Source organism: Trypanosoma rangeli (genome assembly GCF_003719475.1).
Source record: "Trypanosoma rangeli strain AM80 chromosome Unknown Tra_15.4_contig_00195, whole genome shotgun sequence".
Classification (NCBI taxonomy): domain Eukaryota; phylum Euglenozoa; class Kinetoplastea; order Trypanosomatida; family Trypanosomatidae; genus Trypanosoma; species Trypanosoma rangeli.
The window spans coordinates 1-13,559 of NW_021705941.1; the positions used below are offsets into that span (position 1 = coordinate 1).

The 13,559-nt window shown below is 56.9% G+C and overlaps 6 protein-coding genes across 6 annotated transcripts, besides 7 other annotated features; all 6 read right to left on the minus strand.

Moving 5' to 3' along the window:
• Positions 1-836: 836 nt before the first annotated feature.
• On the minus strand, positions 837-5,270 carry TraAM80_05759 (putative ubiquitin hydrolase, putative,cysteine peptidase, Clan CA, family C19; the record flags this gene model as incomplete). The annotated part of the gene is made up of 1 exon (XM_029382626.1): positions 837-5,270. One exon carries the CDS (start codon positions 5,268-5,270, stop codon positions 837-839), a length of 4,434 nt encoding a protein of 1,477 aa, XP_029237481.1.
• A 51-nt stretch (positions 5,271-5,321) lies between these two features.
• Positions 5,322-5,349: a microsatellite.
• Positions 5,350-5,731: 382 nt separating this feature from the next.
• TraAM80_05760 (uncharacterized protein) lies at positions 5,732-7,144 on the minus strand (the record flags this gene model as incomplete). The annotated part of the gene is made up of 1 exon (XM_029382627.1): positions 5,732-7,144. The coding sequence occupies one exon, from the start codon at positions 7,142-7,144 to the stop codon at positions 5,732-5,734; it is 1,413 nt and encodes a 470-aa protein (XP_029237482.1).
• A 184-nt stretch (positions 7,145-7,328) lies between these two features.
• On the minus strand, positions 7,329-7,730 carry TraAM80_05761 (uncharacterized protein; the record flags this gene model as incomplete). The annotated part of the gene is made up of 1 exon (XM_029382628.1): positions 7,329-7,730. The coding sequence occupies one exon, from the start codon at positions 7,728-7,730 to the stop codon at positions 7,329-7,331; it is 402 nt and encodes a 133-aa protein (XP_029237483.1).
• A 166-nt stretch (positions 7,731-7,896) lies between these two features.
• TraAM80_05762 (transaldolase) lies at positions 7,897-8,892 on the minus strand (the record flags this gene model as incomplete). Its single annotated transcript, XM_029382629.1, has 1 exon — positions 7,897-8,892. The coding sequence occupies one exon, from the start codon at positions 8,890-8,892 to the stop codon at positions 7,897-7,899; it is 996 nt and encodes a 331-aa protein (XP_029237484.1).
• Positions 8,893-9,402: 510 nt separating this feature from the next.
• TraAM80_05763 (uncharacterized protein) lies at positions 9,403-9,738 on the minus strand (the record flags this gene model as incomplete). Its single annotated transcript, XM_029382630.1, has 1 exon — positions 9,403-9,738. The coding sequence occupies one exon, from the start codon at positions 9,736-9,738 to the stop codon at positions 9,403-9,405; it is 336 nt and encodes a 111-aa protein (XP_029237485.1).
• A 171-nt stretch (positions 9,739-9,909) lies between these two features.
• On the minus strand, positions 9,910-10,371 carry TraAM80_05764 (uncharacterized protein; the record flags this gene model as incomplete). The annotated part of the gene is made up of 1 exon (XM_029382631.1): positions 9,910-10,371. One exon carries the CDS (start codon positions 10,369-10,371, stop codon positions 9,910-9,912), a length of 462 nt encoding a protein of 153 aa, XP_029237486.1.
• A 27-nt stretch (positions 10,372-10,398) lies between these two features.
• Positions 10,399-10,428: a microsatellite.
• Positions 10,429-10,772: 344 nt separating this feature from the next.
• Positions 10,773-10,790: a microsatellite.
• Positions 10,791-11,163: 373 nt separating this feature from the next.
• Positions 11,164-11,210: a microsatellite.
• Positions 11,211-11,503: 293 nt separating this feature from the next.
• Positions 11,504-11,550: a sequence feature (A-rich).
• A 1,105-nt stretch (positions 11,551-12,655) lies between these two features.
• Positions 12,656-12,715: a sequence feature (A-rich).
• Positions 12,707-12,757: a sequence feature (GA-rich).
• The last annotated feature ends 802 nt before the right edge of the window (positions 12,758-13,559 follow it).

Below are 13,559 nucleotides of genomic sequence, written 5' to 3' on the forward strand. Positions count from 1 at the left end.
CGCGAGTGCCGCGATGGTCTGCGTGGGTGGCTTTGTGTTGGGCATGTCACACCACAACCCCAACTGCCGCCAGCGTGGGCTGCCGCGGCCTCACTCCGCACTATCCCCCTTCTCCTCAAGGCCAGGCTCGCGGAAGTGCACGTGGCAGTCCACAAGGGCGGGCAGCTGGACGCATCTCATAGCTGCGCCGTGAATCCTCATCATAGTGTGTGCCTCGTGGTGCTCCCAGCCGGGTTAATTGCAAATGACCCCACCCCCCTCCCGAACAGCCCACAGCGGCGGCAAAAGGTAGTCTGTAATGGTGGTAGTTCCCCGACACGACGCTGCCGCTCCCTCCCCCTCTCTCTTTTATCACGTCCACTTCTCTCCCTATCGATATATATATATATATTGAAGCCAGACGTTACCGCCTCGAGCGACGCTAGCTACAACCCACCCCGCAAGCACGCCAGATAGAAAGAAGAATGGGTACCAGCGAAGATGCGTCGCCCACCGTGCCAGGAGGGTGTCTAGAGGAGGAGAGAGTGAATGACAACAACGGCGCACCGCACAGCAAAAGAACATGCGGCACAGGAGGCACAAAACAACGGCAACAACACAAAATGACCTCACCACAGGAATGTCATCGGTCCCGTTTGTTTATTCCCCCCCAGAGGCAGCCACGGCGCCCACACCAGCCTGTTTACCCCTAGACGGAGCGGCAAAGCAAAAGACACAGCACACAGTCACAAAGAAAAAAAAACACAAGAACATATTCTCACTTCGTTGTCGTTGCTGCTCTTGCTTTCATCCTTTACGTTTTCCTCACTTTTATTGTCTTTGTGGCAGGCAACAGCCTACCGCTTAAAAGGGGTCTCACACATCTCACATCGAACCCGCCCTGCCACGTTGAGGAAGGTGCAGACGTCACAAGCAACCTCCGCCTTGGCCTCCGCAGCGACAGAAGCAGCTGTGCCACCGCGCTGTTGGGAGACGCTGACAGCGCCGTGGAGCCGTGTCGCACCAAATGCAGTGGCGCTCTCTCGGACCGGTTGGAGCAGTTCTGCCGGCACGTCCTCCCACACCTCAGGCTCCTGCACGGTATCTGCAAACTTCGCCAGTACGCGTTCTGTGGCATTCACTGTCAGTGCGTCGCCAGATCTGAGACCGTAGTCAAACAGCGTACCATCGTCCTCGTCGAACTGCGACGACGCCGGCGTCACGTTAGCGTCAATGACCAAAGGAGCTGCAGCATTCTCAGCACCAGAAGACTGTGGGTTGGAGCCGTTTCTCTCCACAGTGTGCGGCCGCTGAATGCGGAGTGGCTTGCGCCCGCGGAGAAGCTCCATCTCCTGCAGAGGTAGCATAAAGCCATGGTTTTCCGCCACCAGCCGCGAGATGGCCTGCTTGAGCTCTCCCAGAGTAGTGGTGTGATGCAGGTCTCGAAGCACGTCACTGGCTTCGTAAAAGTTCTTCCGACTGCGTCGAAGGCGCAGCTGCAGTCTCAGCGAGCCTTTGAAAAAGCACCGTGAGGATTCCTTAATTTCTTCAAGAAGCGCTGCCACACAATTTTCGCAGGTGGGTGGAGCAAAGTCACGGTCCGTGTTTCGCTCCACAAATAGAGTCGTCGTTCCCGGATTCACCCTGCACAGGAGATCATTTGTGTTCTTGTCTCCTGAAGAAGACGGGGGCAAAAGCATTCCAGACTCCCCATATGTCTCGAGGACGTCTATAAACTCAGCCAAAGGCAGCAGCAGCAGTGGCGGAAGCAACGACAAGTTGTCATCGTCCAGCGAACTGACTTCGCAAGCCGCATTGCGGGCGGTAGCGGTGGAACGTTGACGCAGGATTTGCACGAGGTGCCTGGCAACAGACTTCGTCTCCCAAAATGGGTCCGCCGGGTTGAGGAGGTGGGAGGGAAGTATTGTCCCGCCGTGTGGGCAGCGCAGGGCCTCGTGATGCATTCGAGGCGGGGGTGCGAGGACGCCATCCACGTCCATAAACCAGCGCCGCCAGTGCACCACCCACTCCATCGGGATGCAGCCATAGTTGTGACACAAATCCGGGCATACTGCGGCACGTGCAGCCGTGAGTGCCTCCTCCGCCTGCTGCAGTGGCGTAGCAGCCGCAGGGAGGGACGGGGCTAGCTGTGAGGCGCCCTGTGTGACGGTGGAGCTGCTGGCATCTTTGGCTCGCCTTCTGTGTCCGCCTCGACGCATGCACCTGGCCTCCCATGCCGCCGCAGCCCGCCTCTCCGCCTCTTCCGCTTGTGTGAGTGCCGCAACCTGCGCCTCGAGAGAGGCAATTGCGGCAGCCTGCTTCTTTTCCCACGAACGGTGATGGTCACGGTAGAGGCGTTCGAGGTTCCTCTTCCACACCAGCCGATTCGGGTGTTGTTCCTGCATCTCCGCCTGCGTCATGGAGAGGATTTGTGCAGCAGCCGCCAGCGTGGGGAACCGCTTCGCCTCATCAATCTTTGACATCCTCGCATGATGGCGCTGCGTCGTCAAGCTGACGGTGCCCTGAATGCAGGTGGGGCACCTGGGGGCCCGCTCCACTGGAAGATACGGCAATAGCCGCTCAAGCGACGCGATGGTGTCGTCGCCGGGGCAGAGCGGCCGTACGACGCGCTCGCGCAGGTAACGCCAAACAGCCGCAGGAACAGCCTGCACTGCCGCAGATGGCGCTATCAGGCCATGCTCACAGAGGAGTATGCCACACTCCGGTAACAAAGGTCTGGGAGCGTCATTATCATTACTATGATCGACCGCCGCCGTCGGCATGCGCGAGGCGGCGACGACGAGTCCGGTGAAGCCCTGACGGCTCACTACTTCCTTCCACATGGCATGCGCCGTACGGGAGTCCTCCCAGAACTCCATCACACCTTTGCTCACATACACCGCGGACTCTTCTTGGTTGTCGTCTTCTCTGCGCACATCTGGGTCGCTCTTCGTGTCCATGGAGTTGCCGCCGGAGCTAGTATTCAGTGCAACCTGCGTACCACTTAACAACGCCAAAGCCGCCCTCTCCTCCTCCCATGACTGCTTCAGCTGCAGCACCTCTGCCCCCATGGCTCTTGTGCAAGCCTCACAGGCATAGTCACTGAAGCGCCAGCCGACACTGGAGGAGGAGGCCTCGTTGGCACTCGGGGACGCTGTGGAGAGCGAAGATATGGTGTTCAGAAGTGACGCCAACTCCGCTGATAGCGCGGAGGGCACAAGTTTGTACTGGCTCCAAGGGGCCAACATGCCGTGTGGACAGCGGAGGGCCTCCATGTGTGACAACAGCAGAGCCCGCGGAGAGTCCTCAAACAGGAGGTTTCCCTCCATGGCCATTTCTACAGATCCTCCGCTTCGTCGCACGGTGGCTTCGTCATCCATCGGTGCAGTGAAGGCTGCACCGTCTGCGTCCTCGCACAGCTCAGTCTTCGGCAACAATGACAGCTTTGCGATATCACCTCCCATAATGTCATCGAGTCCCAGATGGCTACCCGGGGTGTTTCGCAGCCGTTTTTTTCGCTTCTCGCCATCGTTGTGCCGCCGCACGTCCACGTACGACGGCAGAAACCCACGACCAAGCAGGTACAGCCAACTTGAGGGCAACGCAAAGAACTCCGCCAAGTCACTGCTGCCTGGCACACCCTCCGTTTTCTTTTTGGTGGCAGAGGTGGTGGTGTTACCTGTGCCCCCCCCAAAAAGCTTTCGGGCGAGCTCTCCCCATTGCTGCAGAAAGGCCGCAACCTCGGCGCGACGCATCTCCCACGCTTGCCGTCGTACTTCCAATTCATGATTTAGGCACTGCACGTGCTTTAGCAAGCGCAGCGGCAACGTAACGGGAGGAACCTCTTCACCCACTACCTCGTCAGACAGCCGCGTAACGTTGGCCCGCGCGTCTGCAGTCGTCATCTCACACGGGCGGCGCTGGTAGACCAACATGTAGGCTTCCTTCGAGGAGGCCCGCATGCCTTGAAACCGATGATGCAGCTTTGCCACCTCGGCGTCGTCAAAGAGGTACCACCCTTCCGTCGCGTTAACCTTGCCGTGGAAGGTGTAGTGGCCTGACACGGCGGTGTCGCCAATGTGATTCACGACGCCTATAAGCTCATAGTGCGCTGCATCACAGGCTTCGATTGCGGTGATGTGAGAGTCACTCAGTTCACTCCCCTGTTGCTGCAGCTCCTGATCCTGCCGCCACCGGTTGGTGTAATCCGCCAGGTCCCACTGAAGTGGAAAGCTGACGGGTCGTGTTATCTTCTCCCTCCGCAGTGTTTGCGTGTCAAACGTAAAGCGGTTAAGGTGCATGACAAACACCTCCGGCAGGGTTCGAAGGTATTGATGCGAGGACGCCGTGGTGGTGAGGTTGCACCCATCGCACATAAACCCCTCCACCTCCTCCGATCGCAAAAAAGTGCTCAGTGCCTCCTCCACGGAGCTCTTCACGGGGAGTGAGAGAAAAAAAAAAGGCTCTGCCCGCTTAAAAGGGCGTTGGCAGTTGCCACACCGACGGTCATACAGAAGCGTCCCCTCAAAATTCCGCGTCACCGCCTCTCCGCCCTCATGCTGTAGCCAACTGAGCAACAAAGCAAAGAATTCCTGCGCATCCTGCTGGATTTGTGTGTCCAGAGAGAGAAAGGCGGCAAAGTGCTGTGCGTTGGCCCCAGTGGCGTCGCAGGTGAGAGCCATCTCCGCAAACAGTTCCCCCAAGCCAGATGCCTGTAGAACGTGGGTCATTGGCCACGACCCTTCTTCCTCCGTTTCAGTCTCTTCTTTTTTATCTGTTCGATGCGTCGCGTCGTCGGATACCTCGTACGAATGTGGCACCACAACTGCAGGGGCCTCGGCGCAGGCATATAACACCTCGCGTCGCACGCTCGGAATATAAAAGAGGAGCTGCAGGATGGCATTGAGGTAGCACGTGTTGCCCAGGTTTCGTATGCCCCGACGTGGCATGAGCAACTTCGCGCATACCAACGTGTTCGAGGCGTCCTCCACGACGGGGTTGCCAGCCTCCGCTGGCAGCAGCGCGGGTCCCTCGCCCATGATGTCCGCCACGCACTCGTTGAGCACAGTGGTGTTGGTTGCAAGGTCCCGGAACCCTGCAAAGCAACGGGGCGATGCAACGCAGTTCACGAGGCGGTTGCGTGCCGTAGTGTGGCGACAGAGGCACGGTGTGTCGAGGCGGTACGCGGCACGAAGAACGTCAGCAGGGAGCGGCACCGACGTCTCGCCAGTCTCCTGTGCATTTCCGCGGGGTACAGGCAGCCTGGCGACCCACGCATCGGCCTCCACCATTACGGTTCAAACGTGGCTTCTCGCGTCTGTGATGGCACCACACGAAGGACACACAAACACCCCACCACCACCACCACCAAAGAAAAAAAGAAAAAAACGTGTTTGAATCGCAAGCACACGGAAAAAAAAGTTTACCGCTTGCCCCTCCCCCCAGCACGGCAACGGGGGTGTAAGGTGGAAAATGGCGAAAAAAAAGGCGTGTAGAACGTGTGCCAGAGGCGGTGCGACGGCCCAACCCGGCGGCCCCTCCTTCCCACGATGACACGAAGTAAAAGGACAAAGCCAATACGAAGAATAGCCAAAAACAATCCAAAAAAGAAAGCACTCTTCATTATTCTTTACTACGTACTTCTCCGTTGCATTCTGAGCGTGTTTGTGTGCAAACCACGCGCAGCAAAAAAAAAAAAACACACACAAACACCTGCCCGCAGAGAAGATGGTCGCCCATGGTAGTGCTATGCTCAAGACAAAAGCACCAAAATGGGGTAGCCGTCCGCGGCGGAGCAGCGCGCCTGCACCTTTTCGCCGCCCCGGCCCTGCGCCGCCGCCTCCCCCGCTGTCAGGGTGACATCTGTGAAGGGCTTCAGTACCACCAACTGCCGTCGTTCGTAGCGACGACACAGTGGTAGCTGCTGCTTGTGGTGCCGCGATGGAAGGCAGCGAAAAAAACATCGCTGAAACCTCCCTGCAAGCTGCTGGACCTCCGCGTGGTGCACTGCGGCATCCCCCTCCCCGCGCTTCCTCTCAAAGGCATTCGTGGCCCCCTCCACAATGTGTGAACCCGCGGCGTCAACGCGACGGCGAGCATTCAGCGGGATCCGCGTACCTACAGGCGCATCCGCGGCTGGAAACGCCTCCGACACATCAACTGCCCGCGCCCCGTGCAACTCCGGCGGCATAAAATAAAAAAAGTTTGTCTCCATGTCGTGCTTATGGCGGAAAAATGTGTTTATTGTGCGCTCGTGCTCAGCCGGGGCTCCCGCAAGCACCCACGCGTCGTCATAGCCCGGCATGGACTCATCCCGCCCCATAAAAAAAGTACCCAGCAACACATCAGGACGGGCCACCTGTGAGAAGAACGCCAGCGCCGCCTCGCGGTGCGAGTCCAACTGCCCCCTCACCCGTTGACTCGCCGACGTCCCGGGTGTCACACGCAACGTGAAGGGGCTGCCGTTCACACTCACGTCGGGCGACGCAAGCGGCTTTTCCCCCACCGCCAGGCTCTTGCCGCGGTAGGAAAGATCCACGTTCGTCAGCACAAAGCGAACCCCACCCCCAACAACAGCCGTAGTCGCAGCCTCGCTGTTCAGCTTTGCCGCTTTGCTGCTGGCTGCGTCATGGGCGGACGGAATGGTGGAAACAAACTCGGCAGTGAGCGACGGACACGAGAGAAGCAAACGCCCGGCCCAAAGCGAGTCACAGCGCCTGAACAGCTGCAAATATCCACAGCGACCGTTTCTAACCGCTCCAACCTGCTCGTACTGTGGGATATCGCCTGCAATAGCTGTGGCAAGTTCGGGCCCTGTGTTCTCTCCATGCAGCTCACTAATTTTTCCGGGTGTCGACCGACAGCAGAGCGCCTCTGCCACCTCCGGCAAAGAGTCCTGCAACGCGACAATATCCGGGGCGGCCTCCCTAATTGTGCTACAGAGCAGTGGAATGCGCTCCTGCATGGAGAGGCGGCGCCGGCGGCGGCGATGCGTATGCCCAGCACCGTCGACAGACCACGAAAGCAAAGAAAGCGGTGGCGCTGTCGACACCGTGCGCGTCATCCACGTCGCCACGGTGAAAGCACCCATGACGGCGGTGCCAAATGCGGCCTCAAAAGGACAAGCGGGTTGCACTCCATGGCGCCACCCAGATAGGTGTCGCATCCTTCTGCTGCTTGCTACTCTTCTTTTTCTCAACCAGGATAAGATTGTGATGCACAGCTGAACATGCGTGCAAAGAAGAAAGAAGAAGGGAGAGAAGATAGAATTCCAGAGGCAAGGGGAAAGCAACACCCACAGTGTCAAAGAACGAAAGAAAAAGGCGGATGCAACGCCGGCACCACCCGCCTCACACCCCAGCCTTTCGCCGTGCCCGCACAAAGAGGTACATCATGCTGCGTACGGGCGGCAAATCTCCTGCCACATTCGCCCCGCAAAACATGCCCAAATGAGAGGGTGTCATGCAGCGCGTGTCCGTCATGAGCTCGGTGGTTGATGGGGAACACTGAAGGTTCAGGTGCCTCTCCCCCCCGTTACAAACCACGACATCGCAGATATGCCGGCTGTAAACAGTAAAAAGGGGGGAAAGAAAAGGCAGAGACAATGAAAGTGAGGGAGAGAGAACAATGGTGATAATGATGTGCGCGGCATGGCCACGCACAGTGGTACCCAAAAACAAGCGCAACGCCAAATTTTCCCTTAAAAAGGAATGGGAGTCGTTTTTGTGGTTAATTATTATTATGATTACCATCTTTTTTTTTTCGTTTCATCTCGTTTCCCTTTAACATGTATGTGCGCTGCTATTTGTTGCTTCCTCACTTCTGCTCTGCACGTAGTTGGTAGATGCGTACATATTTGCTCCGCCGTTGTCAGTTTTAGTATTTTAATTCATCGTGAGATTTTTCTCCGGCTGCCGCCTACAGCAATGCAGCGATGTGTGCCTCCAACTTCTCCGTGTCCCTCGCAAAGCCGCAGATGCCCTCCTCCAGCTTATCCTTCGCCATCGTGTTGGGCTCCGCCGCGAAGAGCGACTCCGGCCCTGTGAACTCCGGCAGCTTCTCCGTCTTCTCCGTGAGGTGCACCGGGTCGAGTTTGCGTGGGACAGCGCCGATGGAACTGTCGAGCTCCGCCAGCAGTTTGAGGGATATAGTTAGCTTGTCGCACCCCGCCAGCTCCAGCACCTCTTTTGTGTTGCGGAAGGAGGCGCCCATCACGACCGTCTTGTAGCCGTGCTGTTTAAAGTAGTTGTAGATGCGGGTGACGGAGATGACGCCGGGGTCCTGCGCGCCCACGTAGCTGTCGGCCTGCTCCGGGTGGTGAGTCTTGTACCAGTCCAGGATGCGGCCCACGAATGGAGAGATGAGGCTGACGCCGGCCTGGGCGCAGGCGACGGCCTGCCCAAACGAGAAGAGCAGCGTGAGGTTGCAGTTGATGTTCGCCGCCTCAAGCTGGCGGGCCGCCTGGATGCCCTCCCACGTGGAAGCCAGCTTAATGTACAGCCGGGACCGCGCGTACCCACATTCCTCGTAGAGCCGCACAAGGTGCTTCGCCTTGGCCACCATTCGCGCCGTGTCGTACGAAAGCCGCGCGTCCACCTCCGTACTCACGCGCCCAGGGATGACCTTGAGAATTTCCACCCCGAAGCTCACGGTCAGCTTGTCGACGGCCAACTCCAACACGTGCGCCTTCTCGTCGGCACCAGGCGTCAGTCCATCGCGCAGACGGCCGACGTTCTCCTTCGCAAACGTCACCGCATCTTCAAGAAGCTTGGCGTACTGTGGCAGCTGACTGCCGGCGAGCACGAGCGACGGGTTCGTTGTGGCGTCCTCCGGCTCAAACTTCGCCAGCAGCGAAAAGTCTGCGGTGTCTGCCACGACAACCGTGTACTTCTTCAGCTCCGCAAGCTTTGACATAACGAACGGACGTGTGACTTCTTCTGCTTTGTTTTGCCCCCTTTTTTTTAAAAAAATCTGTTCTTTGCGTCTTTAATTGCTAGTGTTATCCTCCCCACAACGATTCTCAGAAGGATGTTGATAGATCTGGTTGCCGAGCCGACTGTGAGGAATGACCTCAGCCCCTTCTTTGTTATTAATACTATGTGTGTGTGTCGGTGGGTAGAGGTGCGTGTGCGCCCCACTGCCAGCAGGAAAAAGAAAGAAACAAAAAAAGAGTTAGGGTGGAGCTGCACGGCGTGGGCAGCAACTAAGCCGCAGATGCAGGAACGCAGCAAACCTCGCCGGAGTGATGGCTGCCAACACGCCGCGGAGTCAAGTGACTGCTTGTTTGAAAGTTACCGCCGCCGCTGCAAAGCGTCGCCCAGCACAAGACAAAAGTAAAAATTAAAAAATGTCGGGGTTGGCGGCGTCATGTGCCGTCCTGTAAATGTCGCATACATCTCACGCAGGCGGTGCTGCAGTACGGGGTTATCCGACGCATTCACCGAGTCGTACTGGACGCGTTTGAGGTATAAAAGGGTCCTTATCTAAAGGCAGTGGCCACAGACCCAGCAGTCGCCGGCCACGGTGGCCAAAAAGAGCTCCACTGTTGCACCCCCCTCCCCCGCGGAGGGCAGTAGAAGCCGTCACCGAGTGCTTTGATGCGGCGGAGAACAACAATGGGGAGGAAGTAGTGTGGTGAGAATTCTGCACCACACACCTCGCAGGGGCCATTGTGCTGTGAACGCCGTCACTCGCGGCTGACTGCCGAGTGGTGCCACCAACATGCCGAGCAGACACGTTTGCCCGCACCTTCACCAGCATCACGGGGTGAAAGACAAGAACAGAAGTCGGCTTTGTGGCGGATCCATTGCAGTAAGGGGCTACGACACCTGCCGGTGGGCCGTTGGTGCCTTCCCGCCTCTCACCGCCGCGTTCCTTCTCGCCCCCTCTCGTCCTCCGCGGCGTGCGTCCCCGGCCCCTTCGCCTCCCCCGTCAGACTCCGCGAACTGACGCCGTTCCTCGCGTGGGTGACATTTTCAAGCTGTTCGTGGCCGCCGCCTTCCTGGAATGCTCCTGATTTGACAGAAACTCCACAGCCTTCTCAATGCTGTACCGCGGCGCCAAAACAAGTACGCCGAGCTCCTCCACAAGGGCTGCATCCTCGCCGGGAAAGGCAAGCCGCAGCTGTCGCCAGGCCCGCTTTCCGCTCGGGTACCTAAAGTCAAGCTTGCCGTTCTTTTTGAGCTCTGCTATGGGCAACGGCAACGCCATCGCGGAAAGCTCCGCCCTGCCATGTTTCACCCCACCGCTCGCCGTTAGTCGCGGCGACAATGCGAGACGTATGAGACAACCATGGCCTTTACTTCCCCCGGATGTGCCTATGTGCACGTCTGAACCGTCGATGACAGTTGCGTCCGAACCTCCCTCACTCCATGTATTCTTCTTCCACTGCATAAGTATGGTGTATTATAGTGGGTTGTAAGGAGGATGAGGAGCAGGAAGAGGAAGAGGCATCGTGACGCTCCTGCGTGTTCCCTAGGCTCTCGCCGCCTTCCACGTTGCTTGACAAGGAATATTCAAACGAAAGTAATTACCGGACTCCTTTTCCGCTTCCTCTTTTTCTTTGCATGTGTGCGTGAGCAATTATATGGGGTGCAGTGCATCAATGCGAGCGAACAAAAAAAAGGAGAGGAGGAGAGAACCGCAGAGGTCCACAGCCACACGCACACACACAATGGCCCACTCATGTATACACGCATGGACACATATATATTGTACGCCGAGGGAGACTGGGGGCGTAACAATGGCGGCGCGCCACACGAAAGAGGGATATTTGTATTCTAATTGTACCGATGGAGAGAGAGAGAGAGAGACCGCGGACCACAAGAGAGGCGGGTCTACCAACGACGAAGAACCACGTGAAAGAAACCCAACAAAACAACAACAGTAATCGTGACAAGTAAAAAAACAAAAAGATCGGGAACCGCTGAGGTGAAGGGGAAACACAACGGCGAGCAAAAAAAAGGAGCGCACAACACCGCCGGTTACCCACTGGAGATTCGCTCCAGGAGCAGAACAACGCACGCACAGAGACGGAGGGAGAGATAAAAAAGGATAGGAAGAAAAAAAAAAGGCACAGGCACGCAACAACAACCAACAACGAAAGGGCGTCACACGCCGCTCTACCTCGCTCGCCCTCAAAACCATATATATATATATAAAAGAGCAGCGTGATGTGGCAGGACGACCCACACACATACACATAGATATAGATAAACACATATGCGCATACATGTGCGCCCAGCGTCGCTTTAGAGGGGCGCCGCCAAGTGGATCTCCCACCGCCGCGGTGACGAAGCTGTCACCTAAATGGCGGAGGAGAAATAAGTGCGGGATGCAAGACCCGCCACGTTGTGTGTGTGTATGAGAGAGAGAGCCCCTTCCGCGGCTGCAGGGGACCCCCGCAACTTCACCTCCTGTCCATTTCCCCCTTGTTTTCTTTACACTTTTTTTATCTTTCCGTCCCAACGCCACCGGTGGAAATAATCATCAAAAAAAAAACAAAACGGGGGTTGCGTTTGCATGCAACAAAAAAAAAAAGACAACAACAACAACAAAAAGAAAAGTAAAAAAGTGAGGGAGAAGGCAGTAGGGCTTCTTCTGCTGGTCGACCCTTCTCCCGTTCGCTGTCATCTTGAACCTCTTTTGCATAGCGTGGAGGCGTCAGTGCACACAAGCGTGACTGTCCGTGTGCACACCGCCTCCTCCTTCTCCCCCCTCCCCTCGTTCTTTCTGATGCGGTCCTCTCTTCCATCCCCTCATCCCCCCACAGCAGCATTCCGCCCGTGTCCATGCCCGTAATGCGTACGGCCGTATGTGTGCTCCTGAATATGACACACACACCCGCCCTTCGTTGTTCCCCTGAATTCCGCGTCATGTCCTTGTGCATGTTTATGTTTGGTTGATTGGTTAGTTCTCCCGTTTATCACTATGTATTCATGTTAGCGTGTGTTTTTTTTTTTGACTCCCCCCCCCCGCTATTGTGTTATTCTGTTGTTGCTTTGACTTTTTCTTTGTTCAGGCCCCGCACAACGTCTTCTCCCGTCGCCCCCCCCCCCCCACTCTACTCCTATCTTCGCTAGGGATGCATGCAGGGCGGCTGCATGCCTGCGCGCCCTTCCTCACTCCCCACGCGGTCCCTTCCCCTGCAGGATGGGCGCCTCTCCCGGGCTACTCGCTAGGGCGGCCTGCGAACCGGGTGCACGGTGCGGCGAGGGCGGGGCCTGCCGGTTCGGCTCGTCCAACTTCGTCGGCTGCTGCGGAGAATCCGGCATGTGTGAATTCCCCCCCTCGCTTCTTCGTTTTACCTTCTTTGTTCTTGTTGTTAGTTTTTGTTCTCGCGGCTGTCTCAAGGCGCAGCGACGCACGTCAAGGTGCCTGTTGTGGTATCACTGGGTGTGCGTGTTTCGTTGTTGCTTCCGCTACCACCGCTATGTGGCTCTACTCTAGCACCTCCTTCACTTGGCTTGGGCTTCCCTACCCCCCGGGTGTGGGTGTGGGTGTGTAGTGCAGGCGGAGATAGAAGAGAAGAAAAAAGGAGAAGGGGCATAGGCGGTGCTATGGCACGACGTGGCGGCACAGAGAGGGCTGGAAGACATCTGTGCGTGCGGACAGCAGAGCAAAGGGGGCTGATGGATGGCGGGCGTCACATCTGCACGTAAATGACGCCGACACGCCGCAAAAACAAAAACAAACAGCGACCACCCGCACATCTCTCACACACAAACACAGAAAGAAAAATAGAGAAGAAAATAGAGAGAGAAAGAGAAAAGGGAGAGAGGAAAAAAAGAAGGAAGTACGTGGGCTTCACTGCAAAACAACGCCTTGAAGAAAAATAATTTGGTTTACGAAAAAAAAAAAAAAAGGAAACCACGAAAGGAAACCCCACCTTGTGCAGGGTGGAAATTTCCCCTTCCTGCGTCCGGCGCACGCAAAGTACACGTACATAAGAGAGAAGGGAAGAGGGGAAGAGGGGAAGAGGCGAGGTGAGGTGGAGGAGGTCACGCAGCGACAGCAATGCAGAAGGCGGGGCATAAACTGCTGGATCCTGGCATATTCAAGACAAAAAACAAAAAACGGGATAGACGCGGAGGGAGGGGGAAGCGCGGCGTGCTGCGGCAACTTTCCGCTGCTTCCCTCACGCAACGAATCCCCACTGTCTCCCCCCCCCCCTGAGCAGGCAGGCGGCCCCATGCTCGTTCTGCCCTATTGTTTATCCCTGCCGCTTGTCGTTCTTCGCCCTACCCACCGCCGCCGCCCCATCAAATACACACACAGACATCCGCCCCCCACTGTGGCTTCTGCCAGGCACATGTACGCGGTGGGACATCGTGTCGCACGTCATCGTTCCACGCTCTCTATTTCGCTGCAGGATGGGCGGCACCCCTTTCGCCACGCCAAGAGGAAAGAAAAAAAAGGGGGGCGCACTTCACGCCTTTTATGCCCCGCCTGTGCCAATTCCTCATCGCATTTTCACACCTTAAGCATTCGTTTGCCTGTTTTTGTTGTTGTTTTCTTCGCCATAGTTTCTCAGGGAAGTTTATTCGTTTTGTTTTTCGTTTTTTTCCTTTCATTTTCTCATT